Source organism: Daphnia magna, unplaced genomic scaffold (genome assembly GCF_020631705.1).
Source record: "Daphnia magna isolate NIES unplaced genomic scaffold, ASM2063170v1.1 Dm_contigs528, whole genome shotgun sequence".
In the NCBI taxonomy this organism is placed as follows: Eukaryota; Metazoa; Arthropoda; class Branchiopoda; order Diplostraca; family Daphniidae; genus Daphnia; species Daphnia magna.
In genome coordinates this window covers 13,951-29,400 of record NW_025533385.1, presented here as the reverse complement: position 1 = coordinate 29,400, position 15,450 = coordinate 13,951, and the positions used below count along the sequence as shown (strand labels likewise).

The window sequence follows — 15,450 nt, the reverse complement described above, 5'->3', positions numbered from 1 at the left end:
CAGTAATTATACCATGAGTTTTTAGTTCTATATGTAAACAGCATCAAATATACTTGTATTCAATGTAGAATACACTGTTATACCATGAAGTTTTTACTTCTATATGTAAACTGCATGGAATATACTTGTATTCAATGTGAATACACTGTTATACCATGAGTTTTTAGGGTTGGCGGAGATATAGGCCCGGTCGAAATAGGCCCCGACGAAATAGGCCCGGCAAATAGGCCCGGACGAAATAGGCCCCTACGAAATAGGCCCACTTTAAAAATATTTTTAAAGTGGGCCTATTTCTCCGTCAAAGTGGGCCTATTTCTCCCAATTATTTCTAAGTTCCATTAGGTACTCTGAATTATTTTCAAAAAAAAATTCGACCTACTCTACATGAGCGAGAAGGCGGAATAATCTTCGAGAGATCCGCCACCGTATATATTCATTGCCGTAGCTCAAACCACGATGAGTGATTTCACACATTGCCGTTTCGTTTTTCACATGTTAGGCAGCTGATTCCCGTCTTTATTTTTTGATGAACGTATTCCCCTTGATCTTAACTGTAAAACTCATTTGTTCAAACGTCGTTTTCACTTATTAACTATCGCTAATTTAAAAAAAATGAACAAATTTCCGTGTTTTCTTCGCCATTTATTTGTTCCGTAGCGTCGACCCCTTCAGCGGCTCAGCCTTGAACGCGTCTCTCCCCTTCAGCGGCTCAGCCTTGAACGCATCTCCCCCCTCTACCTATGCCAATGCCAGTACTCAGGTGAAGTAGGAAATGAAAATGTTTGATGAAATAAATCTTATAAATCTTACGGATTGATTTCAAACATATCCATAACAATTTCATGTTTTTTAAAGCAACAAACGCATATCACTTTTAAGTTTCTTGTTTTATGGGGCTGACGCGAGGTGCTGCTCAAGCCGGCCAGAAGGGTGGTCGAGCGGGGGAGGCTGCACGCACTCATGGGAGAGGGGTGAGTGAAGGGGGGTTTACCTGGGCCATACCATACACTCCCATGTTTTCCCTTCTCCGTACATGTCAACGGGTGGTGTAGTGGTTAGCAACTCGGGGGTAATAATCTCAAGTGCTGGTGTTCGAATCTCGGCCATGTCGGAATAGAATTTAATTTACAAAATATTTTAGAAAAATTAATAGCTCAACAGCATAAAGCGATGTGGAACTACCCTGGCGAAATTGATCGTTTTGTGGGTTTTTTTAATTGATAAAGAAGAAAGAAATATACAGCACGAAAAGAAAATTTCTATTATAGTTGAATACCAAATGTGGTTTTGAAGATTTCCATCTATCGGTGATAGTGGCGTCAGTAGCGTGGTTCAATAGCGTCATGAAGATGGCGTCATCTGCTCATCGTCAACTTCAGCGTTTAATTTACAAATAAGAAATAGAAATCTTATAAAAAAATAAATATAGCTTCAACATGTGTACATTTTATTTTTAATCATTTTAAAATTTGAATTACAATTTTCGTTACATTTGATCTGTAAGAATTCAATTTTGAATCATTTTCATTTCAAATTGATTCACACACATAGCAGACGCCAACACATCAAGCGTCATCAATAGCGTGGTCTATGGTGCAATGCTATCGCTGGAGTAAGTTGTTTACCTTCAATTCGGGTATGTTAGAGAATTATATCATGTTATTTTCAATCTTAAGTTGCTACTATTGTAATTATCAACTTGTGTGAATAGGTAGCGTCATGATTGGACTACCCTGATGGCGTCATGATCGCTGCTGATTGCCTTTCAAATAGGTTTTCAGCATTCTGCTTACACCTTTGGCATAGAGTCACATATTTCACAATCCAACATCAATTGGTAGCAACATCAGCCTTTCTCTCCATCATCCAGAAGGGTCTGAGATCAGTGTTGGAGATGTGAGTGACAATTTTAATATGATTAAATTTATCTACCACCAAATTTTTACTCGTGTATGTTTTTGTTTTTCAGGATGGTTCGGAAACAACCCATGGAAAGCTTATCACTCATTGATGCTGTGATGCCTGATGTTGTTGCAAGTCGTCAACAGCAAACACAGAACAATCAGAAACCACAAGTGGTAAAGACAGAACCACCAAATTCACAATGGAGATGAACCCATGCATTCCTATCGTAAGATGGTCAATACTTTTCTTTGATCCCCTGAACTACTTACTTATTTTCCCTTCAACTATTTAATGAAGGCTGGGAAGAGGAAACAGGAGTAGAGATACCTGCCAGCAAATCAACTGTACTACGTGGCCATGAATCTGAAGTTTTCATCTGCGCCTGAACCCAACATGATTTATTGGCTTCTGGCTCTGGTGATAGTACTAAGGACATACGGTAACAATATACAAATTTCTCTTGCGAATTTGTGAATGATTAAAAGAGAAATATTTTTGTTGTTTCTCTAGAATGAAGTAAACGCTATCAAGTGGGATCCTCAGGGTAATCTTTTGGCTTCCTGTTCTCACGATATTGTGTACAGTGTCGCATTTTCTCCCGATGGCAAATACCTAGCATCTGGTAGCTTTGACTAATGTGTACACAGCTGGTCTACTCAGGTATATAATAGTTTCCAAGTTTAAAACAAAAACAAACTACATCTTCATTCAACTATTCTTAGTCGGGGCAATTGTTACACAGCTACAAAGGAACTAGAGGCATTTTTGAAGTTTGCTGGAATTCTCGGGGCGATAAAGTTGGAGCAAGTGCTTTTGACGGAAGTGTAAGTTTGGTTTTACTATTTCATTCGATTTGTTTTTATTTTTATTTCATTTCAAGGTATTTGCTGGGATAACTGAACAGAAGTTTTAAAGAAAGACGGAAACTATTGACAAGGCAAAAGATTGGGAACCTGAATGCTATTCAGGTAACCAGTGCCAATACATTTTATACATCAATAAAAATAAGATAATATGTTTTAAAAATCAGTTGAATGTTAAATTTACATTTCATCATCGCTCACAAATGACATGTCATAATTATCTATGTTTTCATCATTCAGGTTTAAAGGATGGTCAGTGACTACAGTTGGGAATGAGGTTCTCAGTTCTAACACTATTTCCTCCAGTAGTTCCACGGTTGATAACTAATAATAATTATAGATTGATATGGTTATTTAACAATTATTTGAATCATTTCAAATATTACCTCATTATCCTGGTACCGTGTCCACAAAGCAAAAAGGATGGAGTTCTTCAACTGTGTCTCCTTCTTCCTATGGGCCTTGATTTTCTCGTGTGAGAGAAGCTTCTGTGATAGCTTTACGTCTTCACACAGCTGCTCCAGCACCAACGTCATCTTGTAAAACGGGAGATTTGGGCCACCCGCCAACTGGTAGGAGATAAATAATGAGTAACACTAACTTAATTAATAACTTTACTGAAAATACCTTGTTCCAGTCATTGTGAAGCCCTTCACAATCGTTATTTGTTCTCAGAAGAAGATTGAAACAGGACCAATGAACAGGAGTCCAAAAACGGCCTCGAATCCAGTTTCGCTCCATATAGTCCATTAATTTCTCCAGTATTGGTGGCACCGATGTTCGTAAGGAGTCAAACACCGAAGGTATTTTATCGGCTATACAAAACAAAACTTTAAAATTTAATTTTTTAAATTTCATTGCAAAAATGTAACCTGGGAGATAGGCGAGGGAAAGCAGACGAAAAATGAAGTCGCGAACAGGATTGGGTCCTTTTTTGTTATACTCGGTCGACAGGTTGAAATCGCGGATTTTCTTCATTATTGCCTGGCACCAATGGAAATTACATCCCAAGTGGTAGCAAGAAGGAAACAGTTTTCGGACTGCGACAAAAACTGCCCGTTCAAAATCTGTCACAATCCGTTCAACTCTGGGAAGGGGCATGATTTCCTGAATAAGGTAACAAAATAAGTTAATGCGGTGAGAAATCAATTAAAATGAATTTATTGTACCTTTAGATTTTTGAACACCGCTATATAGTCAATAGCTCTTCTTCGAGACATACAACAGAAAAGAAGCGGCACTTGCTTTAAATCTCCTTTTTCGTTCTTTATTATCCCGTTTATGGAGAGTAACTAGGTTAGAAAAATTGTTTTAGATGATTTACTTTAAAAGACGAATTTTTAAAATACCTGTTTTATAGGATCCCTGATGAAGTGGAATGTTGCATCTATGAACCACGTCTTGCAGTCCTCCAACTGTCTTTTCATTACTTGCGTGAAAAACAGAAGATGGCGAGCTTTATTTGTTCCATGCCCAGCGAAGACCTCTCCTTGAAAAAAGTCCGGAGTGAAGAACTCTACATGGATCTTAAAAAATGGCTCGTCTTTCCTAGGATTGGGAGGCATAGATTTGGATCTCAAATATCTGCATTGAGTAAAAACCTCGGTAAAAATTTTATAATTCACTATATTTATGATTGCAAAGATAGGGAAAAGCATTACCTTAACCGCCTAGTCGCATTTTCTATATCCGGCATATCTCTCCCTGCCATCTCCTTGTTCTTCTTCAATTCGTCAAAAATAATCCTTTTGGGGGGCTTAAACTTCTCAGTTATGGCTTCCTTTTTGGCGTTCTTAAAAATCGGAATCTTTCAAAGAAGACAGAAATTGGATTAATTATCAGTTCATTTATTGTCTAAAATTTACAGGCTTACTCGCTCGTGGTTCCCATGGTCTGGCGGATGATTATGATGGACTCCATTGTCTTGATTGTGTTTCTTTTCCTGGAAATCTTCTTGGCTGTATTCAACGAGGTTATTTCTTCCCGACCGAATTTTTTGAGTTATCATGGCTTTGCAGGGGTCTTGAGGCCGTCGGGATGAGCAACGCCAAGTGATGGATTTACCGCTAACGCGTTTTTTTGTGTAGCAATAACCTAGGCAGAATCAAAAGTAAGTTATAAGAAATCATCACTTTTGTTATAATTGGTTACCTAATCCATTTGTTAACTTGTCCTTTCCTTTATTAGATCCATCAATGTGAATTTTGTACACTGGCTCCTTCGGTTCTTCAAATGAAGATTGCTGAAAGAAGAAAACGAATTAATGCAGAAATACCGTTATAATTTTTCATCAAAAATTTCTTACTTCCAATGTTGATTCCATTGGTTCCACAGGTGGCTGAGCTCTGAAACCATCACTGCCGCGATTTCCCCTTGAAACAGATGGTTCGAAGACATCAGAATCCTGTAACGATTAAGGATATAAAAATGGTAAGTGAAAATTAGAAATAAGTTTATGAAATCTGGTTTTATGAGTTAAAGAACACTTACGTGTAGTGGATAATCTGGTTCGACAGGAGAGTTGTCTGGTTGAACGCGTCGTCTTCGTCGTGGTGGAGCAACAGGCGGAGTAGCAGTGGGAGATCTAAGCTGCGAAAGAATTAAAAGAACAGGAGACATTAATAAAGAAACAATAGGAGAAGACTGTGCCATTGGAGATTCTCTATGGCGAGGAGGAGATGGTGTTCTTTGACGAGGCGGAGATGGGATTCTCTGACGCGGAGGAGATGGTGTTCTCTGACGAGGCGGAGATGGGATTCTCTGACGCGGAGGAGATGGTGTTTTCTGAAAATCAGCAGCAGCAGAACGAACAGGACGTCGTCTGGATACATGGGAAGGATCTAGAATCTCCGGACGCTTCACGGTTCTTTTCGGACGGACAGAAGCTCTTGCAGTAACCGCCTCAACGTCGTTCCCATCACGAGAACCACCTGCAACACTTGCCACTGCTTCACGGACTTCTTGACCCTCACTTGCAGAACGTGTACTATCAGCATCTGACAAACTAGCATTCGCCTAGTTAAAAGAGCAGGTTGAGAGAAAAGTTATCGGCAATGATTACTCAGTATTAATAACAAATTAATTTTGTACTTACAAGGGGATCATCGGTCACATCATCTGTACGAATCTGTACACTATCAATAGAAACACACTTTGCACAGCGGTAGTTGATGGAAAATTCTTTCCAAGTGCGTGTGCCACCTCTAGCGAAAACAATTCCGCAACACGCACGGTGAAGTGGAACTTTACAGACAAGACAACGACAGAACTGTTTCCGACTCGAAACGACACAATCACAGTGAGAACACTTCGAATTCGAAGAGAGATCCATGGTGAGTACTACTTTGCAAAAGACTGGAACTGAGACTATTGCCTTCCCTGAAATGTTTTTTCATTTTATAGGAAGTGTATCATGTGGAGGAGGAGCCACAGGACGTTCCGGTGGTGGTGGTTTCCGTTCTGAAGTGTGGGTGCCGCTCCTTCGGGAGCTGTCAGTGGTTATGTAAGATAAAGGCTCCCTAGGGAACCTGTGTTGAAAGCGGCAAAACTCGTCTGATGGTACCATCAAAGAGAGAAAAAGACAGGCCACCACGAAATCATAATTGAGGGAAATTTCAAAAAATAAAACAAGCGGTTAACAAATTGAATTTTAAAACATATCTATCTTATTTTTATTGACAAATCAAATCAAAACATATTTATCGACACTGTACACTGGTTCGGAGTGCTTGGTTAAGGTATGAATACACAACCCACGCTCAACGTCCCACAAAACGGTCGAGTCAAACGAAGCGCTAGCCAAAATCAGATTCATGTTTGGGTTTTTTGTTCCAAGGCCGGTAAGACTCCATTTTATGGTGTAGATTTCCTTGTTGTGTGCTTGCGAATCATGAACACAAGTTTCTTGTTACATGTACCACATCTAGGAAAAGGATCGGACACATTTGATTTGATAGTATTTTGACAAGACCCAATGATGAAAACATAGATAATTATGACATGTCATTTGTGAGCGATGATGAAATGTAAATTTAACATTCAACTGATTTTTAAAACATATTATCTTATTTTTATTGATGTATAAAATGTATTGGCACTGGTTACCTGAATAGCATTCAGGTTCCCAATCTGAGCCAGAAGCCAATAAATCAGTTGTTGGGTTCAGGCGCAGATGAAAACTTCAGATTCATGGCCACGTAGTACAGTTGATTTGCTGGCAGGTATCTCTACTCCTGTTTCCTCTTCCCAGCCTTCATTAAATAGTTGAAGGGAAAATAAGTAAGTAGTTCAGGGGATCAAAGAAAAGTATTGACCATCTTACGATAGGAATGCATGGGTTCATCTCCATTGGAATTTGGTGGTTCTGTCTTTACCACTTGTGGTTTCTGATTGTTCTGTGTTTGCTGTTGACGACTTGCAACAACATCAGGCATCACAGCATCAATGAGTGATAAGCTTTCCATGGGTTGTTCCGAACCATCCTGAAAAACAAAAACATACACGAGTAAAAATTTGGTGGTAGATAAATTTAATCATATTAAAATTGTCACTCACATCTCCAACACTGATCTCAGACCCTTCTGGATGATGGAGAGAAAGGCTGATGTTGCTACCAATTGATGTTGGATTGTGAAATATGTGACTCTATGCCAAAGGTGTAAGCAGAATGCTGAAAACCTATTTGAAAGGCAATCAGCAGCGATCATGACGCCATCAGGGTAGTCCAATCATGACGCTACCTATTCACACAAGTTGATAATTACAATAGTAGCAACTTAAGATTGAAAATAACATGATATAATTCTCTAACATACCCGAATTGAAGGTAAACAACTTACTCCAGCGATAGCATTGCACCATAGACCACGCTATTGATGACGCTTGATGTGTTGGCGTCTGCTATGTGTGTGAATCAATTTGAAATGAAAATGATTCAAAATTGAATTCTTACAGATCAAATGTAACGAAAATTGTAATTCAAATTTTAAAATGATTAAAAATAAAATGTACACATGTTGAAGCTATATTTATTTTTTTATAAGATTTCTATTTCTTATTTGTAAATTAAACGCTGAAGTTGACGATGAGCAGATGACGCCATCTTCATGACGCTATTGAACCACGCTACTGACGCCACTATCACCGATAGATGGAAATCTTCAAAACCACATTTGGTATTCAACTATAATAGAAATTTTCTTTTCGTGCTGTATATTTCTTTCTTCTTTATCAATTAAAAAAAACCAAAAACGATCAATTTCGCCAGGGTAGTTCCACACCGCTTTATGCTGTTGAGCTATTAATTTTTCTAAAATATTTTGTAAATTAAATTCTATTCCGACATGGCCGAGATTCGAACACCAGCACTTGAGATTATTACCCCGAGTTGCTAACCACTACACCATCCGTTGACATGTACGGAGAAGGGAAAACATGGGAGTGTATGGTATGGCCCAGGTAAACCCCCCTTCACTCACCCCTCTCCCATGAGTGCGTGCAGCCTCCCCCGCTCGACCACCCTTCTGGCCGGCTTGAGCAGCACCTCGCGTCAGCCCCATAAAACAAGAAACTTAAAAGTGATATGCGTTTGTTGCTTTAAAAAACATGAAATTGTTATGGATATGTTTGAAATCAATCCGTAAGATTTATAAGATTTATTTCATCAAACATTTTCATTTCCTACTTCACCTGAGTACTGGCATTGGCATAGGTAGAGGGGGGAGATGCGTTCAAGGCTGAGCCGCTGAAGGGGAGAGACGCGTTCAAGGCTGAGCCGCTGAAGGGGGGATCGAGCTACGGAACAAATAAATGGCGAAGAAAACACGGAAATTTGTTCATTTTTTTAAAATTAGCGATAGTTAATAAGTGAAAACGACGTTTGAACAAATGAGTTTTACAGTTAAGATCAAGGGGAATACGTTCATCAAAAAATAAAGACGGGAATCAGCTGCCTAACATGTGAAAAACGAAACGGCAATGTGTGAAATCACTCATCGTGGTTTGAGCTACGGCAATGAATATATACGGTGGCGGATCTCTCGCAGATTATTCCGCCCTCTCGCTCATGTAGAGTAGGTCGAATTTTTTTATGAAAATATTTCAGAGTACCTAATGGAACTTAGAAATAATTGGGAGAAATAGGCCCACTTTGACGGAGAAATAGGCCCACTTTAAAAATATTTTTAAAGTGGGCCTATTTCGTAGGGGCCTATTTCGTCCGGGCCTATTTGCCGGGCCTATTTCGTCGGGGCCTATTTCGACCGGGCCTATTTCTCCGGCTTCCGTTTTTAGTTCTATATGTAAACAGCATCAAATATACTTGTATTCAATGTGAATACACTGTTATACCATGAGTTTTTAGTTCTATATGTAAACAGCATCAAATATACTTGTATTCAATGTGAATACACTGTTATACCATGAGTTTTTACTTCTATATGTAAACTGCATGGAATATACTTGTATTCAATGTGAATACACTGTTATACCATGAGTTTTTACTTCTATATGTAAACTGCATGGAATATACTTGTATTCAATGTGAATACACTGTTATACCATGAGTTTTTAGTTCTATATGTAAACAGCATCAAATATACTTGTATTCAATGTGAATACACTGTTATACCATGAGGTTTTACTTCTATATGTAAACTGCATGAAATATGCTTGTATTCAATGTGAATACACTGTTATACCATGAGTTTTTACTTCTATATGTAAACTGCATGGAATATACTTGTATTCAATGTGAATAAACTGTTATACCATGAGTTTTTAGTTCTATATGTAAACAGCATCAAATATACTTGTATTCAATGTGAATACACTGTTATACCATGAGTTTTTAGTTCTATATGTAAACAGCATCAAATATACTTGTATTCAATGTGAATACACTGTTATACCATGAGTTTTTACTTCTATATGTAAACAGCATCAAATATACTTGTATTCAATGTGAATACACTGTTATACCATGAGTTTTTAGTTCTATATGTAAACAGCATCAAATATACTTGTATTCAATGTGAATACACTGTTATACCATGAGTTTTTACTTCTATATGTAAACAGCATCTAATATACTTGTATTCAATGTGAATACACTGTTATACCATGAGTTTTTACTTCTATATGTAAACTGCATGGAATATACTTGTATTCAATGTGAATAAACTGTTATACCATGAGTTTTTAGTTCTATATGTAAACAGCATTGGTTGTCTTCTGCTACCGTCTGCCAGTACAGACGTGTTATTCAGTAGCTCTCGTTTTTTTTCTTTTGTGTGTCCTTGGTGGTCTATTTCCAGTCGTTTTTGGCTTTACTTTTCACCCTCGAGTTGAATAAGTTTAAGTCTACAGACTGTGTAGTGTCACCATTGTGTTTTTTTTGTTTTTTCGGAGTTGTGTTTAAGTGTCTCTCGTCTCGGATTACATTTGCCCTACTTCTTTTCTCGTCTCACTCGCCATTTTTTTCTTTTTCTTTTGTCCCTCTTTGTGTGTTCTTTTCGCGGGCCTTACAAGGCTCCCCTCCCTATCCCCCTGGTCTAACTTTTTCCTTTGCGCGGGCTTTGCGCGATCACCTCTCTCTCTTATTGTTTGTTTTGATTTGTGATAACTGCATCCTTTCTTGCATCCTATTCTTTATTTGCATGTTTTGAGGCCCTATCGGATCAAAACACAGTTTGTATATCGAGCAGTGGGAACTGTTTTCCTTTTGCGGATTGCCCCGGAACCCCTCTCACCTGCTCTTCTCTTCTGTTAGGCTTGTTGTATTTGTTGTTTGCTCTTCCTGGCTTACTAGCATAAGCCAAAGGCAGAGATGCCGGATAGCTCGGACGGTGACTCCGTCCGTGACTCTGTCAGCAATCTGAGCCAGTCGATTAGCCAGTCAATCAATTGCCACAATGAGGAGTGCAAGATCATGTTTGTTCCCATTAACAAAAGGTTCAAGTATTGCCCAAACTGTAGAGATAGAACAAAAGTAACTCCCAAGTCAGGTGGCGTCAAACGTGCTGCCAATGTAATTTCCCCTCTGTCTTATAATAATCGTCCGAAACACTCTAAGGGAGATGAGTTGGCGTTTGCTTTCAACGAGACGTTCGGTCTTGACATAGAGGACTTCATGGTCATGGAGAGAGAAAATCAAATTGAGGTGTTTAGAACTCTTATTTGCAATCTCCGTGAAAATGATTCCAAAGTTGATGAGAGTATGTCCCGGCTTAGAGAAAAGATTAGTGACTTAGAGAGCGAGTTGTCCATTGCCAGGAACTCTCATCCATTGTTACCCGACATGGAAAAAGAACTCGTGCGTGTCAAACTTGCTCTCGCCGATAAAGACATTAAACTTTTTGAACTCACTATGGGTGGATCAAGCCGAGTCCCAATTCACGTCCCATCGCCCTCTGCTCAGTTAAATAACGTCAATCAGTCCTCGTGAATTGCGTCTGGCCCGTTGGCTCCGCCTCCGATTAGAAAACCTTCTGCTATCATACCGGTAAAACCATTTTTGATTGCTAGAGTCAGGGATACGATCTCCGTTAAATCGATCACGGAAAGTTCTGTGGATAGCTTGCTCGGTCTAGAGGAGGATAAAGGGGGACCTGTCGTACAACAGTTGATCCGACACAGCGGAAACTCAGTAAAGCTAATCTTTAGGGACGAAGCTAACCGTGACAAAGCCCGAGATCTCCTGGACTGTCCGGAAGCAGAAAAGGTTTTTCAGAATGTACATGCCCCGGTGAAATGTTACCCGGCCATTCTAAGGCTGAACGGTGTGTCCGGGCTCAGTATGATTAGAGAAGATGGATCAATCAGCAGCGCCGACTTATTTAATGCTAGAACCAAGCAAAGTTGCAATCTCATAAACAAGCTAAATTCCGAGAATCCATTACTGAAAGGTAAAATTGCTAATGTCAGAATCCTTTTCAATCGCGCCGAGTTCTCGTTAGTCAGAGTAAGCTTACTCTGCAAAGATACCCGTGATCGCTATCTGGAACAGGGACGCTTAAAATTAGACAATTTGTCACATGCCGTCATAGAAGTAGACTACAATAAAGAGGTCAGATTCTGCAATCGATGCCAAGGCTATGGGCACTTAGCCAGGTTTTGTACCAATCCAGTTACATGTGGTAAATGCAGCCAAGCGCATGCCACGCAGACTTGCAATGTCTCCCACCCCAGCCTGAAATGCGCTTCTTGTTCCCTGAATCATGCAGCTGGTTCTTATGTGTGTGCTGCTCATAAAATTGCGGTTGCGAACTTCGTAAAATACAACTCATCTAACCAACTATGAGCGGCCCCAATTCCTCTTTTCGCCTCCAGACTCAACCAATATTCAAGTGTCTTCAAATAAACCTCCGGCATTCTAAGCTGGCCACGGCCTCCCTCTCTCAGGTTATCCTAGAGAACAGTGTCGACGTCATTTTGATTCAAGAGCCTTATGCGCTCTTCACACCCACACCCACTCTGTCTGATATTCCCCAGGGCTACGTAGCGTTCCACGCTCTTGGCTCCGACCATGCTTATGGTGCGGCCATATTGGTTAAACTTTCTTTGGCTACTTCTTGTCGTGCAGTGTCAAGATGTGTTAGTAATCACATTGCAGTGGTTGACCTGCATTCGTCTAAAGGTTCTGTCCGCTTCATCTCGGTCTATCTCCGTCCATCTATCCCTGATTTCATGGCTGCTCTGCAAATTGAATTGACCCCTTTGATTACCCCATTCACAGTGTTGTCTGCCGACTCCAACGCCAAGAACAGTCTCTGGAACTCTCCGGCAACTGATCAGAAAGGCGTTGCGTTCGAGTTATTCTTGTCTGAAGCTAGCTTAAGACTGGCCAATTGCAGCTTAGCGGAGCTGAATTTCGTTCCAGGTGGCACTACGTTCATGGACATAACGGCCATAGGTGGCAATATTGGTCTGTCTCGTTGGTTTTTTCCATCCATCCCCTCGTTCTCCGACCACCCATTCATATATTTTGAGATCGGTCGCCCCTCTGTCACTCCGATTAGATCTGTTGGCAGTCGGTCTCCGAGAATCCCTCACATTTCTTGTATCAACACGGCGGAATTGCGCCTAAAAGTGGCAGCTACAATTGGTAGAATAGTGATACCGTTAGTAGCATCGGAGCAGCAGATAGTTTCCTTAGTGACCGAATTGACTGACGTCGTTTTTGTGGCAGCGTGCGAATCAAGGAGCAACCAACGCTCGCGTCAGTCGCGGGGTATGCTTTGGTGGAACCAGGAGCTATGCGCTCTGAGACATAGGGCCAGACAGGCCTTCAAAGGCTGGTCTGCCTTGAGAACAGAGGAAAACAGGGCCATTTTTTCAGCCTCTAAGGCTATTTATCAGAGAGAGTTGCGACGCGCCAAGAGAGCTTCTTGGAATCTCTTATGCAAAGCAAACCTCGACAGTAACGATCTTCATTCTGCTCTAAAAGTATTATCGGGTAAAACTCAGGGCATTAGTCTCCCGAGCGCGCTAGTTGTAAATGGCTCGACGGTGAGCGATGCGAACTTGATTCTAAAGCAGTGTGCCTTGCACTTCTTTCCTAAAGAGCCCTTGTCCCTTCCATCTCACCTACTGGTGGAGTCCTTTGTTGACAATGTAGTTTCGGTCCCCTCCGTAATTGAAGGCCCTCCTGTCACTGTGGAGGAACTGCACGCCGCATTGGATTCAATCAACTACAAAGCGGCCCCCGGATCCGATGGTCTGTCGGCTGCTATTATCAAGGAATGTTTCCCTGTATTAAAGGCTCATTTACTATTTATTGTAAGAGAATGCGTTCGTCTTCAGTTCTTTCCCCAGGCCTGGAAAACTTCTAAAGTCCTCATAATTGGTAAGCCAAACAAACCATCGTATGATGCTCTAGGCAGTTTTCGCCCCATTAGTCTAGTGAACAATCTTGCTAAGGTGCTCGAAAAGATAATTCTGAATAGGCTTTAATGGCATTCATCGTCAGCCAACTGGCTTAGTCCCAACCAGCATGGTTTTACTTCTGGAAGGTCAACAGAATCGGCAGGTCATGCACTCGTAACGTTTTGTGAAGCAGGTATGCTCAGCAAGCGTACCACTGCTTCCGCCTTTTTAGATATTAAAAGCGCTTTTGACGCTGCCTGGCACCCTGCAATTCTAGCGGCTCTTGCCCGGCGCAAGTGTCCGACTTACCTGGTCAAACTTGTGTCTTCCTTCCTATCAAACAGACTGGCTCTTCTCTCCCATAACGGGTCATCAGCCAGCGTTAATATTAATTTAGGCTGCCCTCAGGGTGGAGTTTTATCTCCCTTTCTGTGGTCCGTCCTTATTGACGACGTCTTGAGACTAAACTTTGATTTTCCGTTCGCCATAGTAGGCTTTGCAGATGACCTCACCTTAGCCACTTCGCACAAAGATCCAGCTATAGCGACTCACAACCTCCAACTTATGTGTAATCAAGTCCTCAACTGGTGCGTACAAAACAAAATGTCATTGAGTGCTCCAAAATCGGTGTTCATGTTAATATCTAAAAAATCTTTTGATTGGTCTGATCTTCATCTCTCTATTAACGAAACTCGTATAGGCCCCTCCCTCTCCACGGTTTTCCTTGGTTTGACTCTCGATGCACGTTTAAAGTGGTCGCTACATGTAGCAAGGAAAATTGCGGCCGCAAAAAAGGCTTTTTTCTCATTGAGGTCATACCTCAGGGCAACATGGGGATACGATGACAGGCGTCTCCGATATCTATACCTCTCTGCAGTCGAACCCATTCTTCTGTATGGGTGCTCCCTATGGGCCCCTTTTCTGGCCACAAAAAAAGGAGTGAAATGTGTACGATCATTCCAAAGAGTGTTTGCAATAGCCAGAACCAAATCTTTTAAAACTACCTCTACTGATGCCCTGTTGGTCCTTGCCAATGTGGACCCAATTGATTTTACTGTGATGAAAACTGCGTACCTCCGTCTTTCGACTAGTAATTATGCGAACTTCTCGTGCTCCACTAAAAAATGGCTGGGAAAATACTTTCCAGACGTCTTGTTACTGCCGACGCCAGGAGGCAATAGTCCTTCTCCTCTCCCTCCTAGATGGCCACCTTGGGTTTGTCTTCCCAAGCCAATTCAGCTCAATCAGGGATGTTCTCTCCTTCCAGCCTCAGCCCAGGTTGCACGCATCTTTGTTACAACAGCCCGATCTGCCGGCATTCCTCGGTTTGCTATTATCTCTGCTAATCACAAGAATGTTGTTGACCTTGACTCTGGTGCTCTCCCTGTATTCACAAGTGATAATATGACAAACCTATTCGCTATGCATCGGGCCCTTGTGCTCACTGCTCGAGCGCTACAGTCACATGATCATGTGGAAATCATCTCTCCTTCCACTAAACTGCTTAGTTTTCTTATTCTACGCAAACTAGTCTCTAGCCTTCAGCTAAACTGTCTGGATTCCATGGTCCCAATTCGCCACAATACATCGTTTTACGTAGCTCAGGACCTCTCGTCATCGTACGGTCTTTGCCTGACTCGGGTGATCTGTGAATCCTCAGATATACGTCACCCCGTTTTTGAGTTGCATCAGCCGAAAGAGGTAGCTAGTGCGGTAGCGTCCATGCTCATCAAGTCTCTTCATGAACGAGTTTGGGCTTCCGGGTTAAACGCTACGACGACCAGGTCATTCTTTCCTACTGTGCAGTCGGCCTCAATGC

The 15,450-nt window shown here is 41.1% G+C and overlaps 2 protein-coding genes and 2 pseudogenes across 2 annotated transcripts; 2 read left to right on the top strand and 2 right to left on the bottom strand.

The window, feature by feature from the left end:
• Nucleotides 1-2,793: 2,793 nt before the first annotated feature.
• On the bottom strand, nucleotides 2,794-3,881 carry LOC116924996. The gene is made up of 4 exons (XM_045168111.1): nucleotides 3,641-3,881; nucleotides 3,396-3,583; nucleotides 3,155-3,337; nucleotides 2,794-3,092 (listed from the first exon to the last, which is right to left on the bottom strand). The coding sequence occupies exons 1-4, from the start codon at nucleotides 3,867-3,869 to the stop codon at nucleotides 2,949-2,951; spliced, it is 744 nt and encodes a 247-aa protein (XP_045024046.1). The 5' UTR covers nucleotides 3,870-3,881; the 3' UTR covers nucleotides 2,794-2,948.
• Nucleotides 3,882-6,415: 2,534 nt separating this feature from the next.
• On the bottom strand, nucleotides 6,416-7,449 carry LOC116934843 (annotated as a pseudogene).
• Nucleotides 7,450-10,636: 3,187 nt separating this feature from the next.
• Nucleotides 10,637-11,211, top strand: LOC123469156. The gene has a single exon (XM_045168112.1). The coding sequence runs from the start codon at nucleotides 10,696-10,698 to the stop codon at nucleotides 11,209-11,211; it is 516 nt and encodes a 171-aa protein (XP_045024047.1). The 5' UTR covers nucleotides 10,637-10,695.
• A 22-nt stretch (nucleotides 11,212-11,233) lies between these two features.
• LOC123469157 lies at nucleotides 11,234-15,162 on the top strand (annotated as a pseudogene).
• The last annotated feature ends 288 nt before the right edge of the window (nucleotides 15,163-15,450 follow it).

What these genes read in the sequence shown, in the direction of transcription:
- LOC123469156 (XM_045168112.1), top strand. Translation starts at nt 10,696, where the DNA reads ATGTTTGTTCCCATTAACAAAAGGTTCAAGTATTGCCCAAACTGTAGA.
- LOC116924996 (XM_045168111.1), bottom strand. Translation starts at nt 3,869, where the DNA reads ATGCCCCTTCCCAGAGTTGAACGGATTGTGACAGATTTTGAACGGGCA. An exon ending in TTCACAATGACTGGAACAAG is followed by an intron (nt 3,338 to 3,395) that starts GTATTTTCAGTA and finishes ATCTCCTACCAG; the next exon opens with TTGGCGGGTGGCCCAAATCT. An exon ending in CACGGTACCAGGATAATGAG is followed by an intron (nt 3,093 to 3,154) that starts GTAATATTTGAA and finishes AATTATTATTAG; the next exon opens with TTATCAACCGTGGAACTACT.